The 20718-nt window shown below is 42.2% G+C and overlaps 1 protein-coding gene across 7 annotated transcripts in view; it reads left to right on the forward strand.

Moving 5' to 3' along the window:
• The window catches only part of KATNAL1 (katanin catalytic subunit A1 like 1), a 101945-nt gene extending 82003 nt beyond the window's left edge, over window positions 1-19942 (forward strand). For 5 of the 7 annotated variants that reach the window (XM_086714312.1, XM_086714327.1, XM_086714302.1 and 2 more), the window contains 3 exons: window positions 836-962; window positions 2566-2727; window positions 19000-19942. In XM_086714312.1, coding sequence (XP_086570438.1) covers window positions 836-962; window positions 2566-2727; window positions 19000-19102 — 392 coding nt within the window. In that variant the 3' untranslated portion in view covers window positions 19103-19942. Of the gene's footprint in view, window positions 1-835; window positions 963-2565; window positions 4386-18999 lie in introns of those variants that run through there. The other 2 variants (XM_086714344.1, XM_086714351.1) reach the window with 2 other exon arrangements.
• Window positions 19943-20718: the final 776 nt, after the last annotated feature.

Consider the following 20718-nt stretch of genomic DNA (forward strand, 5'->3'; position numbering starts at 1 on the left):
TTTCAAAAGAAAAGTTGGAGAAAATTAAATTTAATTTGATATATCAGGAAATAGTAGAAAGCCAGATCCAACCTAAGTTTGCATTCTCTTAGTGTGCTGTATTAAATAGCGAATTTGCCACTAAAACTGATGGTAAAAAAAGCAAGCATGATTGGTTATTTAAATAATTCTGTACTTCATTAGAGCTTACACAGTACACATTCTCATTGTACTGGAACATTAGATGTCTGTGGGCTAACTCTCCAAGTAAAAATACATTAATATGTTTTTTGCGACGATTGCCGATTTCCTCTATCATAGGAAATCTTTTCTATATCACACTAAAAGGTGAGCAAAGTGATTCACAGGAGTTAGTCCACGTAGTCTATAGTTTTATAAAACTGGGCCAAATGTTGTTTTACTAAAAGAATGTCTGGTACTTGAATATTAATGTTGAGTATTAATGATTTTATTTTTAATAAGGATTTTATTTTTCATGAGGGATCACAGACCCTTTGTTCTCAAATCTGTATTTCACAATCTTCTTCACACCTTTTTGAATATATATGTTTATATCTTAAGAATATTTACTCTGAAGTCATTATATTTCCTATATTTCACAATCTGTATTTAAAACTCTGAGTTTTGTTTCAATTTTTAGTTATTGAGCCAAGGCACATAGGAAGTTAAATAATTCTGAGTCATGCAATGAGTTGGTGATACTAGGTGAACTCAAGTTATTGACTCCTTTTTGCATTAGTCTCTTTCTTTTCCTAAATGTTGATATGCGATTTCTCATCAAAATGATTTGTAAAGTAAAACATCTAACAGTAACAACAAAAAAATCTTTTAACAGCAAAAGGAAGAACTGAGCTTCTGAAGATCAATCTTCGTGAGGTTGAACTGGATCCTGACATTCAGCTGGAAGATATAGCAGAAAAGATTGAGGGCTATTCTGGTGCTGATATAACTAATGTTTGCAGGTATTTTTTTTTTAATAGTCTGTGACTTTTAGATATCAGGTATAGATTTGACATGAGGACTGGTCTTAAAGGCAGTATAGTTATTAAAACCTTTGACGTGAAAGCAGCAGTCCATTTCCTTGAAATCGTTTCTCATTTGTCTTCTTTTTCTTTTTTTTTTTTTTTACATAGCTTCATTGGTCATTGTTAGATGAATAAATATATAACAATATGGTCCCCTTTTCTGTCTTTGGTTTTTAAGAAATTTTACTTGGTAATAATGATTTTGACAAGCTAAGGTCAGTTTAGCCCTAAATTGGAGCCTAGCTGCGTCAACATAAAATAATATTTTGTTTTGGTTAGTATTATTTTACCACATGCAGAAGAGCAAGCAAAGTTGATCAATTTAAGCTGGGAAATATATAATATATACTTATATATTTAGTAACATCATAATTTAGTGACATCATAATTTGTAGATAATTCACATCACTCAATCCTTTTAAGCTGGGAAATACATACTTATGTTATATAAGTATATATTACATATTTCCCTTTCAATTTAGTGACATAATAATTTATAGACAATTTACATCACTCAAAGAAGAGGATTTTCTTTTATTTATTTGGGGGGGGAGGGGAGAGTGCAAGTGGGGGAGAAGCAGAGCGGGAGACAGAGGATCAGAAAGGGGGTCCGTGCCAACAGGCTGACAACAAGCAAGCCCAATGTGGGGCACAAACCCACGGACCGTGAGATCATGACGGGAGCCGAAGCCAGACACTCAATCCACTGAGCTACCCAGGCGCCCCAACAGGATTTGCTTTTAGTTGTCACCTTCTTAACTGTACTGAAATTGACATCAGTAGCCTTTCTTTAAAACTATAACATCTGTTGTTTCTCACTCTGTATACTAGTATTTTTCATGTGCGTCTAAGTTTAGCGGCACATAATCTCACAGTAGTTTCTAGTATCACTATAATAAAATATATAAAATTTTGAAGTTTTGGTTGGGTTGGCTTCCTATTAGCTTTTTCGTGAGCATTATCTGCCTCTTCTAAACCTTGATAATAATTTACAGTTGATCAGAGTGGAGCTGAAAATAAGATCTGGAAGAGCTAGATTTTATCCCTTTAGTAGCCCAGCAATGCTCCATGTGGAGAATTCCACATCCACTATATGTAGATACATTCATGTTCCAAAGAAGGAGTTTCCTGGCTTTACCTCCTCTAATTAGGTTATAGACAAACTGGTGTAAGATTTGAATTATGTTAACCTTAGCCATGTGTTCATTTTCAAGTATGCAATTCAGTAGTTCACAATTCACTTCTGTTTCCTAACTTTCTTGGCTGTCTTTGAAGAGCAAGTGAGGAAAAGGAAATTTGGTACTAGCTGAGCCTAACCTAGACTTTTTGGATTCATTAATAGTACATTTTACGTTTAAGTCATTTACATCCTGTTTTAACCTTTCTTGCACCCTCAGATAGCTCTAAAATGGGAAATTCTGAGCAGCATCGTAAAAACATAGAAAATGATCTTTTGAATGTTTGGTGTTAACTTTCTTACAGTTGAAAGTGTTTAAAACATTTACATCAGTATGTATTCACTGATTTTGTATGTTTTTAGGGATGCCTCTTTAATGGCAATGAGACGGCGAATCAATGGCTTAGGTCCAGAAGAGATCCGTGCACTTTCTAAAGAGGAACTTCAGATGCCTGTTACCAAAGGAGACTTTGAATTGGCTCTTAAGAAAATTGCTAAGTCTGTCTCTGCTGCAGACTTGGAGAAGTATGAAAAATGGATGGTTGAATTTGGATCTGCTTGAATTTCTGTCAGCTCTTTCATTTCTGGTATTTTTACTTATAAAATGTGAAGAAATTCCCTGCAGTTTTTTTTAAAAACAGGTTTAAAACTTCTCATTGGAGAGATTTTTCCCTTACAGGAAAAAAAAAAACAAAAACAAAAACCCAAACCACCGAGAGTATAACCGTAGTTGAGAAATGAGAAGAGCTTACATAGAGAGCCTGGTAGTCTCCACCATCTGGCTTTGCGCTGGTATCCACATGTGCACATGTGAATAGTGCACATCCAAACCAAGGTGTCGGGGAGGCCGAAGGAAGCACTCCGCATGCTCTTGTAGAAACTTGTTTACAAAAGGTTTAGAGGGACCTCTTTTTCTCACGTGCGTCTGTTGGGTTTTTTTGCTTTGTTTTCTTCTATTCTTTGCTCTGAACACGAGGGACCTAGATACGTTGACTTTTAACGGCAACACTGCGTTTGTGTCAAATTCCTCATTCGTTGTTAAAAACGAGAGTTTGGAATTAAATAATGAACTCGTTAGTTAAACCTTTAGAATTCAACTCTTACTGTTGCCGTCTATCATATGGTTGAATTTTAACCCTTCCTCCCCCCACCATTTCTTCTGTTAGCCATCTCATCATTTCTTCAGCTTTACATATCCTCATGCCTCGTGGTCTTTGAGACGTTTTGTCAGGCGGTGTCTCTGGGCTTCAGTATTTTTTGCTGGTACTTAACATTTCACGTTGGAAGGATGGGAAGAATGTAGTGATTGCATCAGATGCATTTCTTCATTCTAGACTTCTGGGTTTGTTTTCGCTTTTCTTTCAATACATTCAAATAGATAAGACCTTTACTTTCCTCAGCTCTAGCAATGTTTGATTTTTGCTGAACTTGACTTTCATATACTAAATAAATGCGTGGGTGTTCGAAACAAGTCCACTCTTTTGTGGCTAATGCAAAGCAAAACAGAAATCGTTATACTTATCCAGATAGCTTGTTTAACACAATAACATTGTACATAATGAATGATGTTCATTTGAAAATGTTAGAATTATTCCTTGTCTAGGTTGAGAACTTGTACACCACAAGTGTACATTAGGATAAGATTAGGATAGAAATCTGACATGCACATGTCACGGTCAAAAGAGGCCAGAAAAAGTAGATGTGTCTAATCACAAGTAAAATATCCTGGTGTTAGTTGTTTTAAATTACATTTATCCCATTTTGGTTGGGCATCCTATGCTTTAATGGTGATGCTTTTTAAAATTTGTATTTGATGAGATCTTGAATTCTCAATTTTGGAGAGCAGCCACTGGTTTAAAACTAAAAATAATAGAACTTTTTAGATACCTAACAAAAAAACCCTCTTAGTATCTTGCTTTAAGAGATTTTTTTCCCCCTACTAAGAATTGCATAATTTTCAGATAACTTAAGTCTGATTCTAAACTCCAGTATTTTATAGAATGCTATAAATTACCCCCTGCTTCCCTGAGGTATAGATTATAAGAGTTAAAATCATAAGGCGTCGTAATTTTATTTTAACCCTTTTTTATTTAATTCATTTAAAAAAATTGAAATAAGTTTTATTTTATTCATGACCTTTTAAAATAAAGAAATAAATGATCACACTAAGATAATCTTGCAAACAGTTGCCGTCTAGTAACATATTTTTTCCCCCTGAAGTCCTAGGGGCAGTCGTTAAAACATTTGTGTTTTGATTGCTAAAACTTCTATTTTGGTTGACTAGTTAGACCCTTTTTCTAGGTTTTGTGTTATTCGTGTTGGTATGTATTTCTTCTTCTTTTTAAAATTCTTCACGGATAATAGCATGGTGATCGTGATTTTTAAAAAACTATCAGTTAAGTAGTATTTGGACACTCAAGCTTCCTGGAAGCTTATCTGCTTTGTTGAGAGTCAGCTGTGCTTTTTTATTTCCCTCATTTCTCATTTTGCTCTGTCAGTGGATGGCAAATGCTTTGTATTTCTTTTTTCTTTCTTTTTTTTAATGTTCATTGTTTATCTTTGAGAGAGAGTGAGTGGGAGAGGGGCGGAGAGACCGGGGGTGGTCGGGGGGTGGGGGGCAGAGGACCTGAAGCGGGCTCTGGGCTGCCAGCCGAGAGCCCAATGCGGGGCTTGAACTCATGAATCATGAGATCATGGCCTGAGCCGAAGCTGGACGCTCAACTGACTGAGCCACCCAGGCGCCCCAATGCTTTGTATTTCTTAAACCCCTTAAAGGATCCCAAGGAGCTTCCCCAGGTCTTCTATCTGGCCTTTACTGTACATCCTGTGTCCACTGTCTTTATTGCAAGGCAGGGTGTTGCCTTACCCAGAATGAGAAAATTGTTGTCTTTTGCTTTTTTTCTGTGTCGCGTTATCAAATTAGAAGGATTTGGTTCCTTTACTTCATCTGAAAACATGAGTGCTTTGGGCTCTGCAACAAAGTGATGTTAGGACTGAGTTTTGTGCAATTCTGTCTTGCACATACCCGATCAGATAGTCCCTTTGTTCAGCCACCTTGCACTGGTTGCTTACTGTGTACAAGACCCTTGGAGGGGGAGCTCTGTGGCTTACAGAGTTGGGCCAAGTTGTCGCGCAGTACTGACTCTGGGCCCTTTGTATAATTACACCGTGTGGCCTCTGGCTCCAACTAATGAGATGAGCCCACATCATAAAAGGAGAGGCGCAGTAATCTGTGTGTGCTTTGGAAAGATAATATTTACAGGTGTTTCTCTTTTTCCTTGAAATGTTTCAAAATAAGAAACTTGTTTGAACAAGGTCACTATTATAGATCTGGCTATTTTCATGAATCATTTGCTAAAGTTCATGTTTACGGTAAACACGTACCCATGTAATCGTGTTATGCACGTTCCGTGGTTATTGTGAACATTTTGCTCTCACAATCACTTTATTTTTTAAAGGAAATTTGTGTTGATGAAATGCGCCAGATAAATGGCTTTTAACTGTAGGCTGAAACCTTCTAGAAATCGAAGCAGGAAAATAGACGATGGTATCACAGACTTTTATCTTCTAGTCAGTAGCAGTGTAGAAATTCTAGAATGATCAAAAACACGCTTTGGGCTTGGACTTCTATCTTCTGAACTACCAAGACAGCTTGGAACAGGAAACATGTGGTCTAGCTGCATAATTATGGGCTTCAGTTGAGCCCCTGAGATTACAGTTTTTATGATGTGATATTTGACTGTCAAAGTATAGGCTGAAACCACTAATTACTCAAAAAGGGGGGGAGCAAATATCTGGTGAATCTCCGATGAACAAACATACAACCACGTCAAGAATAAAATGTGTGTTAACAGCCCAGATTTATAATGTGACTGTCACTCTGCCACTTGGCTAATGTACCTGACTCCTCTGAACACAAAGTTATTGATATTCTGTGGGTTTTGCACAGCTTGAGTTGCTGTTAACCCTTGCCTTGGAGGTTTCTTATATGTACACTCTTGAATCTATGACAGGAATTGTAAAACAGGAGCCCGTTGGCATAATTATGTGTCACTCTCCCCCACTCTGACTGCAGCTAGAGTGAAGGGCTTAGGCAGGTATTTTCACATTGTGTGGGCTTTGGCTTCTTCAGTGTTAATCTTGATTATTGCATCTTTTTTGTGTAATAGTAGGGCCCCACTCTTTCCTTCATCATAAGTGATAAATCACCTTAGCTTGTATCCTGTGTGATAGGCATAAAATGTTAAGGATATTTTCTGGCCTTTTCCGAGAAAGGGCCACATTAACTTGCGTGAAACAGTAGTAATTATTCTTTTAACATTTTTTTGTAACTTTTGTTCCTTAACTGTTTCGATTGTATATTTTTTACATACCACTTAATCTGTGATGCACATAATATTTATGTGAGTCTAAAAATCTGTCATAACAGAAAAGAATAGGAATTACAGTTGGAGGGCTTGTTAGGGAACAAAAGTACGTGAGCCCCAAATGTTATATTCTCATCTCCACTAATTTTTGCAGAGAAAGCTAGAAACTCCATTATAATTACTATATGTATCTATTTATACCTTCAAATTGGGCTTTTCATACTTATTTATTTAATTTTTAAGGACATTTGGTTTTTTTTAAAAAACGTTTATTTATTTTTTTTATTTTTTTTTCGTTTATTTATTTTTAGGACAGAGAGAGACAGAGCACGAACGGGGGAGGGGCAGAGAGAGAGGGAGACACAGAATTGGAAACAGGCTCCAGGCTCTGAGCCATCAGCCCAGAGCCCGACGCGGGGCTCGAACTCACGGACCACGAGATCGTGACCTGGCTGAAGTCGGACGCTTAACCGACTGCGCCACCCAGGCGCCCCACGTTTATTTATTTTTAAGAGAGAGCACGTGAGCAGGGGAGGGGCAGAGAGGGAAGGAGACAGAGGATCGAACCCACAAACTGTGAGATCATGACCTGAGCTGAAGTAGGATGCTTTTAACCGACTGAGCCACCCAGGCGCCCCTAAGGACATTTGCTTTTAATTTTGTTTCTTAATGTGGAAACTGTGGGAGTACGTTAAAAATAAAATCCCTAAGATAATAGATACATCTTTAAACATTCACAGATTAACAATAATTCTTGAAATATTTATTAGGTTTTTTTTGGCTCTGGACAACTCGTTAGCTCTATGGTGTTTCTAAATTTCCAAGTGATTTATTAATAAAAAAAAAAAAGGAAAACTATTAAGGTAATGTCACTTATTCGTTTTATTTTCCCATTCTTATTTCTTGATCAACCTTATTTCATTTATGTCTATAAATCAACTAGATACTGCTTTGTCCCCAGCAGTGTGTAGGTTGTTATACCTTTGGGAATTTGGCACAACAAATAGGGAATTAGCGTAGAGGTTTTCTTCCAATAAACGGGCTCCCATTTGATTTTGTGTTCAAGACTATAAAACGCACTTTTGTTTGACAACCTCTGAAATGGGTAAATATTGCCCTTTGGAAAACCTGAATCTTTGCACTTGTTACTTCCAGAGTCTACCTCAGTTACCCAGGCTTAGTTTTAGGAGGAAATGAACTGAAGCCGTATTTAAATTCTGTTCATCATCTATGCAGACTTGTTTCTTCAAGTACTTCCTTTTCTGTCCTCCTGCCCTTTTCCCGCTGCCTTTTTTTAAATCTTGAAGTTTTTATTTAACATACTTGCTTTTGCAAAACCGTCTATTCCAAATTAAGCCTCTGTGACATGTCTGGATTCTCTTAATTCCCTTTTTGGTATGGCTTCATTATTGGGATGCGTTTCATTTCAACAAGCAGTTTCAAACACAACACACGTCCCCCTCTTTTCTCGTGGCTTCATAAACGCAAAGTAATGTGATGACATGAAAAATCTTGGAACCTAACCGTTCCTGTGTCCACTTTCTAAGAACCCACATGTGTTTTCTGAAAACACACAGAAGTGGACACACGTCTGTTCACGTGTTGATACGGCAACAGGGCATCGACTTCAGGTACCGTTGTGTGGGGACAGTTCCCAGGGAATCGTTACACGTTAAGACGGTTTATGTATGGTTACGAATTTTGTCTCAGTGTTTGTCTCAGCATTTTGACCCTAATTTACAGAAAAAGATGTTTCTAAATTGTATTTATTAAACGTGCTTTTCCTTACATTCTGTGCTGCTACTTTGCTGGTCTCATGAGCTTAGTTGTCTCTGTGCATAGGTTACGATTGGGTAATAAATCTCTAGAGTGTTGCTTGTTGGTGTTTTCTTTGTGGTTCATATTTTTTTTTTCAACGTTTTTTTTTTTTTGTTTTTTTTTTTGTTTTTTTTTAATTTATTTTTGGGACAGAGAGAGACAGAGCATGAACGGGGGAGGGGCAGAGAGAGAGGGAGACACAGAATCGGAAACAGGCTCCAGGCTCCGAGCCATCAGCCCAGAGCCCGACGCGGGGCTCGAACTCAAGGACCGCGAGATCGTGACCTGGCTGAAGTCGGACGCTTAACCGACTGCGCCACCCAGGCGCCCCTGTGGTTCATATTTGATCTGCGGTCACTGCTGCACTTACTGCCGTTAATGAGAGTAAGAAACCTTTCACTAGTAAGAAATGACTTTTCCAAGTATCAGTTCTTAAAAGATCACATATGGTAAACCTGACCTCTTCCGTTTGCCACACGTTATATTACTGATTTCAGGGTTGATGAAGATGAGAGAGACTTTTCAATTAATTCTAACTGGTTTAATAAATATACTTGCCTTATTTATAGGACGCCACTGTAAAATGGATATTTCGTACGGTGACTCTACCAGATGACTGTATCTTATTTTATGAATCCCCCTCCATTTTTTCATTCACGGACTTTATTTTTTTGAGCAATTTAGGTTTACCGAGAAATTCAACAGCGGGGAGAGTTCTTCCTCCCTGCTTTGCTCCCTCCCCCGCCCCACAATGCTTCAAGCCCCTTTTATGAATATCTCGCTTTAGCATAATACATTTGTTATACTTGAATCAATATTGATACGTTATTATTACATAATTACTAAAGTACACAGCGTACATTAAAGTTCGCTCTGTGTGGTACAGTTGCGTGGGTTTTGATAACAGTATAATGTCATATAGCCACCATCACCGGATCATACAGAATAGTTTCAGTGCCCTAAAAATCCTCCTGGCTCTGACTGTTCATCTTTCCCCCGCCCCGCTCCTCTGGCAAGCACTGATTTTTTTTTTAACTGTCTCTGCACTTCGCCATTTCCAGAATGTTATATAGTCAGAATCATACTGTTACTTAACAATATGCACTTAAGGTTCCTCCGTGTCTTTTTGTGGCGTGATAGTTCATTTCTTTTTAACTAACATGGGCTAGCACGGATGTTACATGGATATTCCAGTTTGTTTGAAGGACATCTTGGTTGCTTCCAAGCTTAAGAAATCACTATAAACTACTAAAAGCATTCATGTACAGGTGTTTGAGTGGACGTAAGTTTTCAGCTCATTTGAGTAAATACCTAGGAATGCAGTGGCTGGAATATGTGCTAAAGAGTATGTTTAATTTCGTAAGAAGCTGCCAAACCATATTCCACACGAGCTGTCCCAGTTTGCATCCCCAGCCGCAGCACGTGAGCGTTCCGGTCGTCCCACATCCTCTCCGGCATCTGGTGTTGTCAGTGTTGTGATTTTGCCTCTCTGAAAAGTGTGTCCCAGTATAACATTGCCGTCGCCATTCCCAGTTCTGTAGTGACAGGGCACGCATCTCCTCATATGCTTATCTATTTTCAGTTGGCTTTTATCGAAACCTTGCCAAAATGTATCACACTTGTTCTCCGAGTTTGTAACAGAGAACTTGAACTTCACCTTTGCTTTGTGATTCGAGGTCATCCTGAAGACATGCTACCCCCAGCAGCTGGTTGGGGGGGGGGGGCGAAGCAGCAGCGTTTTTCTGTCTGTCGCTCACTGGCCTTTGAGTTTTGGTGTTTGCTCTTAACAGCATTTTTACTCTTCTGTTATCAGACTGACAACCTCTATTCCTCTTCCAGGTCCTGCCCCCAGTCTGTAGTGAACCCAGTGAAAGAGTCGTGAGGCTTGTTAGAATTACGGGTAACTTCAGGAGGACAGCCAGCTGGGGATGAGGACTAGTAGGGAGCTGCCATCTCTGAGCTCTGGTGCTGTGTGTCATTTCCCTAGGCTGTGTGTGGCCTTCTTAGCTTTATCTTTGGTGCCCAGAGGTGTTCCTGGCAGACCCAAGGGCGAAGTAGATGTTCATGCCTGATTATGCTGTCACGTAGTTGTAGAATAATAGTTCTAGCTGGAAGGCGCCCAGCGTCCCTTTAATCCCACAACCCCACCCGTCTTCTTGCTGTGACCATTGCTGAGGATTTGCTCTATTACAGGCTGTCCAGAAAAGAATTAGGTAAATGGGACAAAAGAATAGGGAACATTTGTGGCTAGGGCCTTCCCACTCCCTTTGGTCCTTGCTACTTTCTCCAGTACGTGTTTCCGATGCTGCCTCGTGATGTGTCGTGCGGATTGGCTCACGTGGCGGAGCGTACTTGAATGTTGGGGTGTTTGCCCAGTGGAGGCAGGACTGAGTTGGGAACCGTGGGGGGAGGCGTAAGTATCGCCCGGCCAGCGTCAGCTGCCGCCTTGCAAATGGATAGCCGGAAAGGCAACGTGGGCTGTCAACTCAGGCTCGGATTCTGGAGGCAACTACCTGCGTGCTCTCTTCCTTCCCTGGCTGGACGTGACCTCAGGCAGACACAGCTGGCCCAGACAGACACGGGGATTCACCTGGGACGCGTCCGGCTCCTTGCTCGCCACCACTGCCCCCGTCACACCAGGACGGTGTTCACTGGCTACTTCCTATCCTCTTCGTGATCAGAAAAGTCTCATGGCCAACTCTTCTCTAATTGTGAGTTTCCTGAGATCTTCTGTGGACCTTTCACGCAACTTCTGAGAGGCACTCAGCAGCAACCCAGGGTGCTGAGACCTGAAATTGGGAGCAAATGACTTGGTCCAGTCCCCTCGTGTAACAGGTGAAAGACCGGAACGCAGAGAAATGTTCTGATGTGTATTCAAGGTCACATTTTGAACGGGGAAGTAGCACTTGTATCTATTTTTGATCTGAGAGAATGCTACAGATAAGCTGTAAAGCAAGCAGGCAAGATGTTTCCTGAGGACCTTTAAGCCCCTGAAGCATAGCAGTGGAGACTATTCACCCAAGTTAATGATGGTTAAAAATAAGAAATAGGAGATAAACTGACACCATAGATTGGAACTAACGTTTATACCGTTTGCTATGTGCTAGACACTTTACCTTACCTTTATTGTTTTATTAAATCTGTGCATTAGCTCTAAGATTTACTGTTAATCTCTTTTTGCAGAAGAGGAAACTGAGATTTATAAAGTGACTTGCTCTAGTCATTTGGCCCCTAAGAAGCGGAGGAAGGAATGGACCTAGGTCAGTTTAGCTCCACAACCAATTTCTTTGCCATAGTCCAAGGTTACTTTTAACAGTGTAAATGCAAAAGTACTCAATTCTTTTCTTTTTAAAAAATTTGTAATGTCTATTTATTCTTTGAGAGAGAGAGAGAGAGAGAGAGAATGAGCAGGGGAGGGGCAGAGAGAGAGGGAGACACAGAATCCAAGGCAGGCTCCAGGCTCCGAGCTGTCAGCACAGAGCCCGATGTGGGATTCAAACCCACAAACCGTGAGATCATGACCTGAGCCGAAGTCACATGCTCAACCGACTGAGCCACCCAGGCACCCCTAAAAGTACTCAATTCTTGAAATAAATGTTACACTCACTCATTTTTCTGAGGTTATTAATCACTGTTACCTTCTATTTCCTATGATGCTTTTTTGCCAGGAGACTTTTAGGCTCTTGTGTTGTGGGATTAAAGTGAATTGGAGAATGTCCCTGTTATTTGCTGTAGGTGTATATAAATATACACCTTCTTGATTTTCAGGACCGGCTTTATTATACGGGCCAGTCATTCTAAGAGGTTCCACAAATTATATTTAGACCACCAACTCCATCGGTTAATAAGATCCCTGACAGTGCTCTGCCCACTGGATGACAGCTTCAGAGTCATTAGCTGTGTGTATGGTCACCGTCGGTTACCAGGAGAGCTGGCCCTGGGGTTGGGGTCTGTATTTGAAGCACTACCCCAGAGCTGAGTTTACTTCTGAACGTTCAGGATGTTTCCAATTAGCACATCTTGAGTAGCTTCTTTAGACAAATAACTAATCATGGTATGAATACTGTATTACAGAACATAAATCTTAAACTATAGTGTTAGTAATTATTATGTAATTAGAGATGAATGAATTAAGCCTCGTTTGCAATTTGTAAAATACCTCAAGTTATTTTTCAAACATTTTGAAACATGTTTTGTAACATTTCTCAAATGTACTTTACCAGGCATACTTCCTCTAATTTTCAAGCCCTTGTGTATTTTAAGGGAAATTTAATCCATATGTTTCTGATTCATTTACACTTAACTCATCAAAGTTATTTTTTAAGAACAATTTGGTTTCCAAGCAGCCTTAGGAACCCTTGTCATGAATTCCGTCAGCCTTTAAAAGCCTTTTCCCCAATCAAAACTTTTTTCCTCCAAAGATAAATGTGGATGAAATTTCGGTTTACAATGCAGAGCCCGTATTTCAAAATCTAAGCTAGTTCTGAATTTAGTGTAATAAGTTGTTCTGCCTTTACTGAAAGAACTGGCTTAATTTGTTTCTCTTCAAAGCAGGCCTCTGCAAAGAGTTTGTAATAAATAACAGTGTGCTTTCTTGAAAACACAGTGCACTGACGTTCTATACTGCCTTCCCGAATTCATAGCACAGGTGACAAATGTGGGTCGATCAGACATGGCAAACAAAATGAACTGTTTTGGGGGGTCCGTCATGTAACTGATGAATATGTGTACATATTCAAATATACACGCATACATTCATAAAACGCTTACATTCTTATAGATTACCTTTTTTGTTTGTTTTTACCCATACTTACAAATTCAAGCAAGACTTTGCTGTATTCTGGATTACATTAATAACTGATCGTGAAATGACTGTAATTGTTCTCATGTCTCTTCAGAAATGTTCTCCACCTGAGATTTCGTTCCCCGGGTTTGTGTGGCCCAGCATTCGGGCTGTGAGCAGAGCTTTTTGTGTGGTTTTAATTCAACGGGGTGGGGTGATTGTATGAAATCTTCTTCGGAAAAGTAAGGTCCTTGCAGTGAAGGTAGACGGCTGACAGCTAATTGGACAGAATGTCATACAGCAGAGTGACTCCGGAAATGATTTGCTGAAACACAGCACCAGAGGAATGGAGGTTGTGCGAGGCGGCTAGAAGCCCTATTCAGAAATATTCACATTAAAAGAAAGGTACCATTTTCTTGGGTTCTCATCAGAGAATTGCATGAAACACATATTTGCTAATTGCAAGAAATCACCTCTTTAGTTCCTGTTTTTGGTGGAAACTATCATTTTCTCCCTGAAGTTTTTAATGTGGGATGAAAACCTCTTTTCTGTACTTTTCAGGGCATACCAATTTCTTCTATATCTTGCCAGTTTGTGCTGTAAACGAACTCTTAATATTTTATGAAAAAGCATTATGATGGATGAATTCCTTTTAAGCATTAACACCTACTTTTTAAAAATTCAAACCAAAATGAGAAACCTCTTGCATGAGGGGATATTTTTACCTTTTACCTTATATTTTTCTATGTGATAATTACTTAGAAAGGAAATATGTTTACACATAAAGCAATATGTATAGAAATCAAGTTGGTCAGTGCTTGTGTTTCTGTCTCCCAAAAGCCTTTGGCCTAGAAGTCAGTCATGATTCCATCTCATTTCATACGACTCCTAGGACAAGACTGTGCTGGCCATTGTCACTGGTGACCTGGGACAGTGTTCTGCAAATTTCTGTGGCGATGCCTCTCCATCAAGAAGTGATTTGTGAGTTTTCCACCCTGACTGTATTGATAGCTTGCAGAACATTTGTAATTTACAGTAGTTTTTGTGTGCAATTTATAACAATGTTCACGACATTAGAAAATTTACAGACCGAACATATGAAAACATTGCCAAATAATTTTGTTGGTACAAAAATGCCCTCTAGAAATTATGAAGAGTGTTTGTACTGAGAGCCATGAGATTAAATACACCTCATTCTTTTTTTTAACTTTAACTTTCGCCTCACTGGGTACAGTGATTTATAATGTATTTCACTGCTTAGTTTTAATGACTGTTGTCGTGAAAAGGTTACTTCACAAAAGTGGATAGATCCAAGTGGAAGAAGTAAATCATTGACTGCAACTCTGAGTCAGGAGCTTTATTAAAAATGATTAAAATTCATGCTCACTATGCAGAAGTTTTCATTTACCTTTGGCCAAACCTGTGAACCACTCACTTCATTTGGAAGATGTTTAAACAAATAGGAAAATTCTTTCAAGTTTAAGTTGCACATATTAGAGTTTTTAGTAAGAGACTCCGTGTTTTTGGCAACAAAATCACGGAACAGTGGAAGCCCCTACTCGAGGTCGAGACCTGGGTCTTCCTTCCGCCTGCCTCCCTGCTCCGTGTGTGCCCAGGAATCCTGGTTCTGTCACCCCTCCCATAGTGTCCCCCATTCTGCTCTGTCTGGACGTGATAGCGCTTGAACACCTTGGGACAAGTGTCATTCCTGTTGTGAGTTTTCCTCTCCCAGTCTTCAAAGAATGCCTGTCTTCTAGATACCATGTGAATGTCACTGCCCATTTCTTCCTTTTCACTTGTCAGTGCACAACCTGCACAACCGTTCCTCCAGCTTCTGTGCAAAACTTGCCCCGCAGAGGCGCCAGGTTGTTGCGGCTCTCCTTTTATCCGCGTGGGACATTTCCAGAGCCGCCAGCCGCCCGAGGCAGCGGCTGGCGGCCTCTCCTCGCTGAGGGAGGAGGACGAGGACCCTTCCATCGAATGTCAAAGGAACTGTTGAAGGGAGAAGCGAGAGTAGAGCAGAGATTCCTAGTTCCTAACAGAAAAGTGCTAAGCTATGAGAGTCCCGGCTAGAAGGGAGAACCGAAGAGGGAGGATCTGGCGTTTTCAAAGGGAAGGAATCCGCGTGTACTGCTGTGACCAGGCCAAGACTGCCGCGCGCCACAGATGTCCCGTCTGAACTTGCACTGTGTGCGCTCTGGTCAAAGCCTCACTCCTGCTCTCTGGCTGGAGATCTACCAGCTGTTTACACAAGGGGTCCGTCTGCCGGGTCGCGAGAGGCGTGGTGGTATTGTGAGGACGTAGAGGACTGTCGGGAGGACGAAATGACATCCTGGGTCTAAAGGGCTCATCAGTTTCTGGCACCGCAGTGAGCCCTCAGGAAACGTGAGCCGCCGTGCTGCGCTGGCCCCTGGCAGGCTCTCCCGGAGCCGATCGCTGAATTTTAAGGGAAGGGGCAAGCCTTTTAACCACGCATAGCTTGGAGTTGGCCTCCGCGGGCCTGTGTATGCCACAGAAGCCAGCAAACGTAATTACAAGTCAGGGGCTTCCTCCGCACGCCCCCTGGAGCACACCGCTGGTTAGCTATTCTTATTTTGCGTCAGTTTTTTCTCTTTAATCCACGCGCAAAGCAGCCCTGGATGCCCAGGCTGGCTGTTTGTCAGTCCCTCTGAACTAAGTAGATGCAATGACGAATAATGTTCCTAACCCCTGCCAGTCACGGTGAATAGGGTCACATTGATTTGCATTGAGCCATTTTTGACTCGGGGTGAACGGCCGTTGGGGATCTGTCAAAATTAGGGGCCACTCTCTTCTCTTCCACCGGTACTTTTCTGCAGCGGAGCAGAAATCTAAAGATACCAGAAATCGACCAAAGTGTCGCACTACCCCTTAATTCCCTGTCCAATACAGGGTGAGCTCTATCCAGGCAGTTGCCCACACTGTTTTCAGCTTTTTACCAAAGGTGAGATTCTTTTAATTGCCCAAAAGGTTCTGGCCCCCAGCATTGGCATGGCTTACCTAGTGGTTGTAGGCATGTGTCCATAGAAGTGTTTTGCCAGGTATTTGTGAAAACTATTTGGCTATTTTTTTTTTTTTTAAGCAAAGGTGGTAGAGGGAGGAGGAAGAGAGGGTTCTGTTCTCACTTCTTCTAATACCTTCCCTGATCCAAAAACTGGAGTTTAGCGGTAGAACCCAATTAGAACCCTCTTGCCTCATTTAGCACACGATCACATTTCTCGCTATTTACAACAGAAACAGAAAAGTAAGCATAATTTCTCAACAAAGAGGGAATTTACGAGCGACGCGATGTTTCTCTTACTGTAGTTAGAGACGTGCCTTCTAGAGGGTCGCACAGGGCCTGTGTGCCTTGCTTAAGAATCACAGACTGGAGTGGTAGTTCGTTGGCCCACTGGCTTTTCACAAGGAAGGAAAGGTGTTACATGATGTCAGAAGGTCTCCGGTTCCATAAAGCGGAGCTTTCCAAGGGTTTCCCTGTTCAGACGTTTTCTACGTAATGCCTGAGGGATCCTGCAGGAAGGGGGCCTAGAGGATCTAAGCAAGATTTATTTTTTAATGCATTTTAATTTGAATCTTAACTAAGATTATTTACGTAAGTCTACTCAGACCTTCATTAAATCATTCCAAGTTTCGAATGTCCAACAGATTCTGGGTAGAATCCCTGCCTGAAGGAACTTGACCTGCTAGAGAAAGCCCTGAAACAAACCATCACAGAATTCTATGCACCGATGACAGTATGTGGCACCGATGACAGTGGTGTGGAGGAGGAAAAGGACAAAGAAGGCTTCACAGAGGAGGTGATGTCAGCCATGTTTTGAAGCACGAAGAGGAGTTCGGCAGGTGGCGAGAGAAGGAATACTAATCCAGGTAGAGGTAACGATCATCGCCTTCCTCTTGACTTGTATCAGAGTGACGGTTCCCTTTTATTAGAGCAAGTTCTTTAACACTCTGTGAGGGTAGGGAGCGATATGATCATTGCCTCCTGTACTTTGTATACTGTGAGAACATCCCCAGTGGGCAATGAGAATCTGTAATCGTAGAAGAAGGTCTCCTTTCCTCACTGTGACCCCTTAAGCAAAACCGTCCTGAGGAACACTGACCCGAAGAAACACGTTCGCTGCAGGGTAATGGCGAAGCTTGGATTTGAAATCGGCTGCTCAGCAGAAAATCGAGAGCAGAAGAACCGGGTGTCTCGTCTATGGACATGGCCTGAATAAACACAAATCTCCTTGACTTTTGCGTGGCTCCAAATCACCTTCTTGTGATTCCTGGTTGTTGACAAACTGCGTTGCCTGCTTTCTCTAGCGGGATGGCGGCTGGCCCGGGCCACGGCGGGCCACAGAGGCACAAGCAACAGTGTTCCCCTCGGTGGTTTGATGTTTACGTGCCGCGGGTGACGAGACAGCTCTGCGGCCCCAGTGTCTTCCCAGTGCTACGAAATCCCCCCTTGTTTTTCCAGGTGCGCGTGTGGTCCGTTAGTCCATCTTGGAATCGTCTACGGGACAGAACTTTGTTCCAAGCATGAACCAAGCCTACTTCGTAAATCAAAAGGCGCTTCTTAATTCGCAGCTGTATATTAAATTCGCACGTTTCAGATTGAAATTCGCACACAATCTCTTTTGCATTACTCACCCTTAATAGTAATTTCTTCTGGCTATTGCCCTCGGGCTGTACAGGAATGAAAAAAATAGATTTGAACTCTTTATTTTGACGATGTTCGCAGATTGTAAATCTAATTAGTTCTCTGACTTTTTTCCCCCCTCTTAAAGGAACACACATTACTTTCTGAGCAAAGTCTGCTAAGTCGGGACAGGTTTGCCTGATAACCATATTCATTTTCCCTAAATTATCTTGTCAGTTCATTTGGAAAATTCATCCGTCTTTCTGCCCTAATTTGCTGCATCCGGTTGATGTGTGCCCCTAATAGATAGGATATCCACCTGTGAGATGGGGAGGAAAATCCTGTCCAGGTTGGATAATGCTTTAAGATTGACCTATTTCAGAGTTGGAAGGGACCTTTCTTTCAGATCACAGAATGCAGTGTTTCTCTTCCTGGCCTAGAGGATCTATTTGTTCTTTGAGGAATTTCTAAATCCCGTGTTTTCATTAGGTGAACAGCCACAAGAAAAATAAGCACAGACCTCTCTGAATGGAGGACTGCCACGAGATTTCAGGGGTTACGTGACTTGGCTCCAGGGAGAGGGTCAAGGTTTCCTGCGGGCCTAAGGGAATTTAGATACATGGTGAATTGAGGGCACAGCCATGATGGCAACGTGACGCCCACCCCCAAATTCCTGCGGGAGGCAGCCGGTGTTACATATTTGAATAGTTGTGTATTTCTGGGGTCCATGGTGGTATCTAAATTATAAAGCTGCTGCAGCCAGAAGCGCCCATTCTAAGAGTACAGGGTAGCCGAGCAGCCCTGGTCGTTCTTCGGGTATTTATCACACGTGGCCCAGTGGTGGGTGCTGGACGGGTCAGCTTTCTGTGGGTAAGACTGAGATAACGAAGCCACCCCAACACTTTGGTGGCTCGTAATAGCAAAGGTGTGTTTCTTTTTTTTTTTTAATTTTTTTTTTTTCAACGTTTATTTATTTTTGGGACAGAGAGAGACAGAGCATGAACGGGGGAGGGGCAGAGAGAGAGGGAGACACAGAATCGGAAACAGGCTCCAGGCTCTGAGCCATCAGCCCAGAGCCTGACGCGGGGCTCGAACTCACGGACCGCGAGATCGTGACCTGGCTGAAGTCGGACGCTTAACCGACTGCGCCACCCAGGCGCCCCTCAAAGGTGTGTTTCTTATTCCCATAGATATGTCGCCGGCAGCTCTTTGGCTGCGATCCTACGTCGTCTCATTTGGAGATCCGTGATGCCTTCAGTAGACCCCCCCCCCCCCCACCCACCATCCTCATGACCTAGGGAACAGAGCAAGAGGGCTCAGAAGCACTCAAAAACTCTTAAAAATCAGACGGCGCATATATCATTTCTGCTGTGTTCAGTGGCCAAACCAGGCACGTGGACGAACCTGTTGTCCGTGAAACAGGGAAATATTATTCTCTCTGCAAGGTGTCGCACGGCAAGGGTAGAGATGTATGAGCCTCTTCCAGGGAGGGGGTTGGACGACGGGGGACAACAATCTACTGCGGGTGACCATCCACCCACGCACCTCACAGCTCCTTGTCGTGCCGGGCGACGGGACTGCCCAGCTGGCTTCCTGTCTGTCTTTTGTTTTCACTTTTTCCTCTTTGGAAGTTTTCGACCTGGGAAGCCAGACTGCTCTCGGGCCGAGTGGATGTTTAGAGCCCTTGCCTCGTGCCATTATTTTCCCCCGTAGAGGAACTGAGGTGATGTGCCCGAGATCGCGCAGCAAGACGCTTGGCTACGCTGCTTACTCTCTTCCCAACATCCACTTGGGAAAGCGTTAGACAGGAATTGCTGCTTTGCTAACTGTAAAAGAGAAACACCTTGATTGTTCCTGAAATCATACCCCATCTGAGAGACAGAGAAGTGAAACAGGACCCGAGTGGTCCGTCTCGGAATGAAAACCGGCTCAGTTTTCTAAACCGTTTTCTTTCCAGCCACCTTTGTGTGGGAGGCAACCTATTTAAATGTATTATAGAGCATCAACAGAGCGCCGGGAGCTGTTCAGTGCTCTAGTAAAGTCCCAGTTCCTGCCAAGGCAGATCGTGTCTCTGTTTTATAAATAGTCTGCGCCCGGTGTTGATTTGATTTAAAATAAAACCTGCAGGTAGTATTCCGCATGCTTCCTTCGGGTCCTTGGGGGGGGGGCGGGAAGCTTGCAGGCAGGCCCCCTAGGGGTGCAGGACTGGACACATCTTGGGCAACAGTTCCAACATCTCTAAAACAGTTGGGAGTTGTCCGCCCTCGTGAGCGCCTTCGACAACACAGGTCACAATCGCGGGGGATGTCTTCAGCAAGGTTGGGGTGAAATGGCACACGGGGTGGAAAGAACACACCCAGCTTCCGCCTCTTGCCCTGGGCAGCGAAAGAGAGGAGGAGGAAAGGACTCTTTGAAAAGGAGTTCATTGAAAACTGCCTTGACCTCTGGAGACGGGAGGGGGGGGGGCAAGATGGATTCGACGAGATTTTGAAAAGGCCCATTTCTGTTCTTTCTCTTCCTTTCACCTCCTAAAACATTTTATCGCTGTGAATCAAGTGCCTGGTTCTCTGGGGTTTTCTAAAACCTCCTGTTTTGACATCCCACTCAGCCTGCTCCATATGGAGTCAAAACAATCTCCCCATTCACCGTGCCAGTCAGAGTACCCTTTCCCTAGGTGGTGGGAGTTAGGAAAGCAATCTGACTACATTTTATTATTATACACTTGACATTGTGACGCTTTGTGTATTCCACTTCTTCAGCTTGCTTTCCCCAATTTTTCCTCTCCGGCTATAATTTTGAATTCCCCCTAGGTATAAAATACATATCCATCAAGGTTCTAGATAATCAATTAGGGTGATTTTCAGAACCACTTGGGGGAGCTTTTAAAAATACACATGCCTACGCATCCA

This window comes from Puma concolor, chromosome A1 (assembly GCF_028749965.1).
Source record: "Puma concolor isolate L17-30 chromosome A1, mPumCon1.1.hap2, whole genome shotgun sequence".
Taxonomy (NCBI): domain Eukaryota; kingdom Metazoa; phylum Chordata; class Mammalia; order Carnivora; family Felidae; genus Puma; species Puma concolor.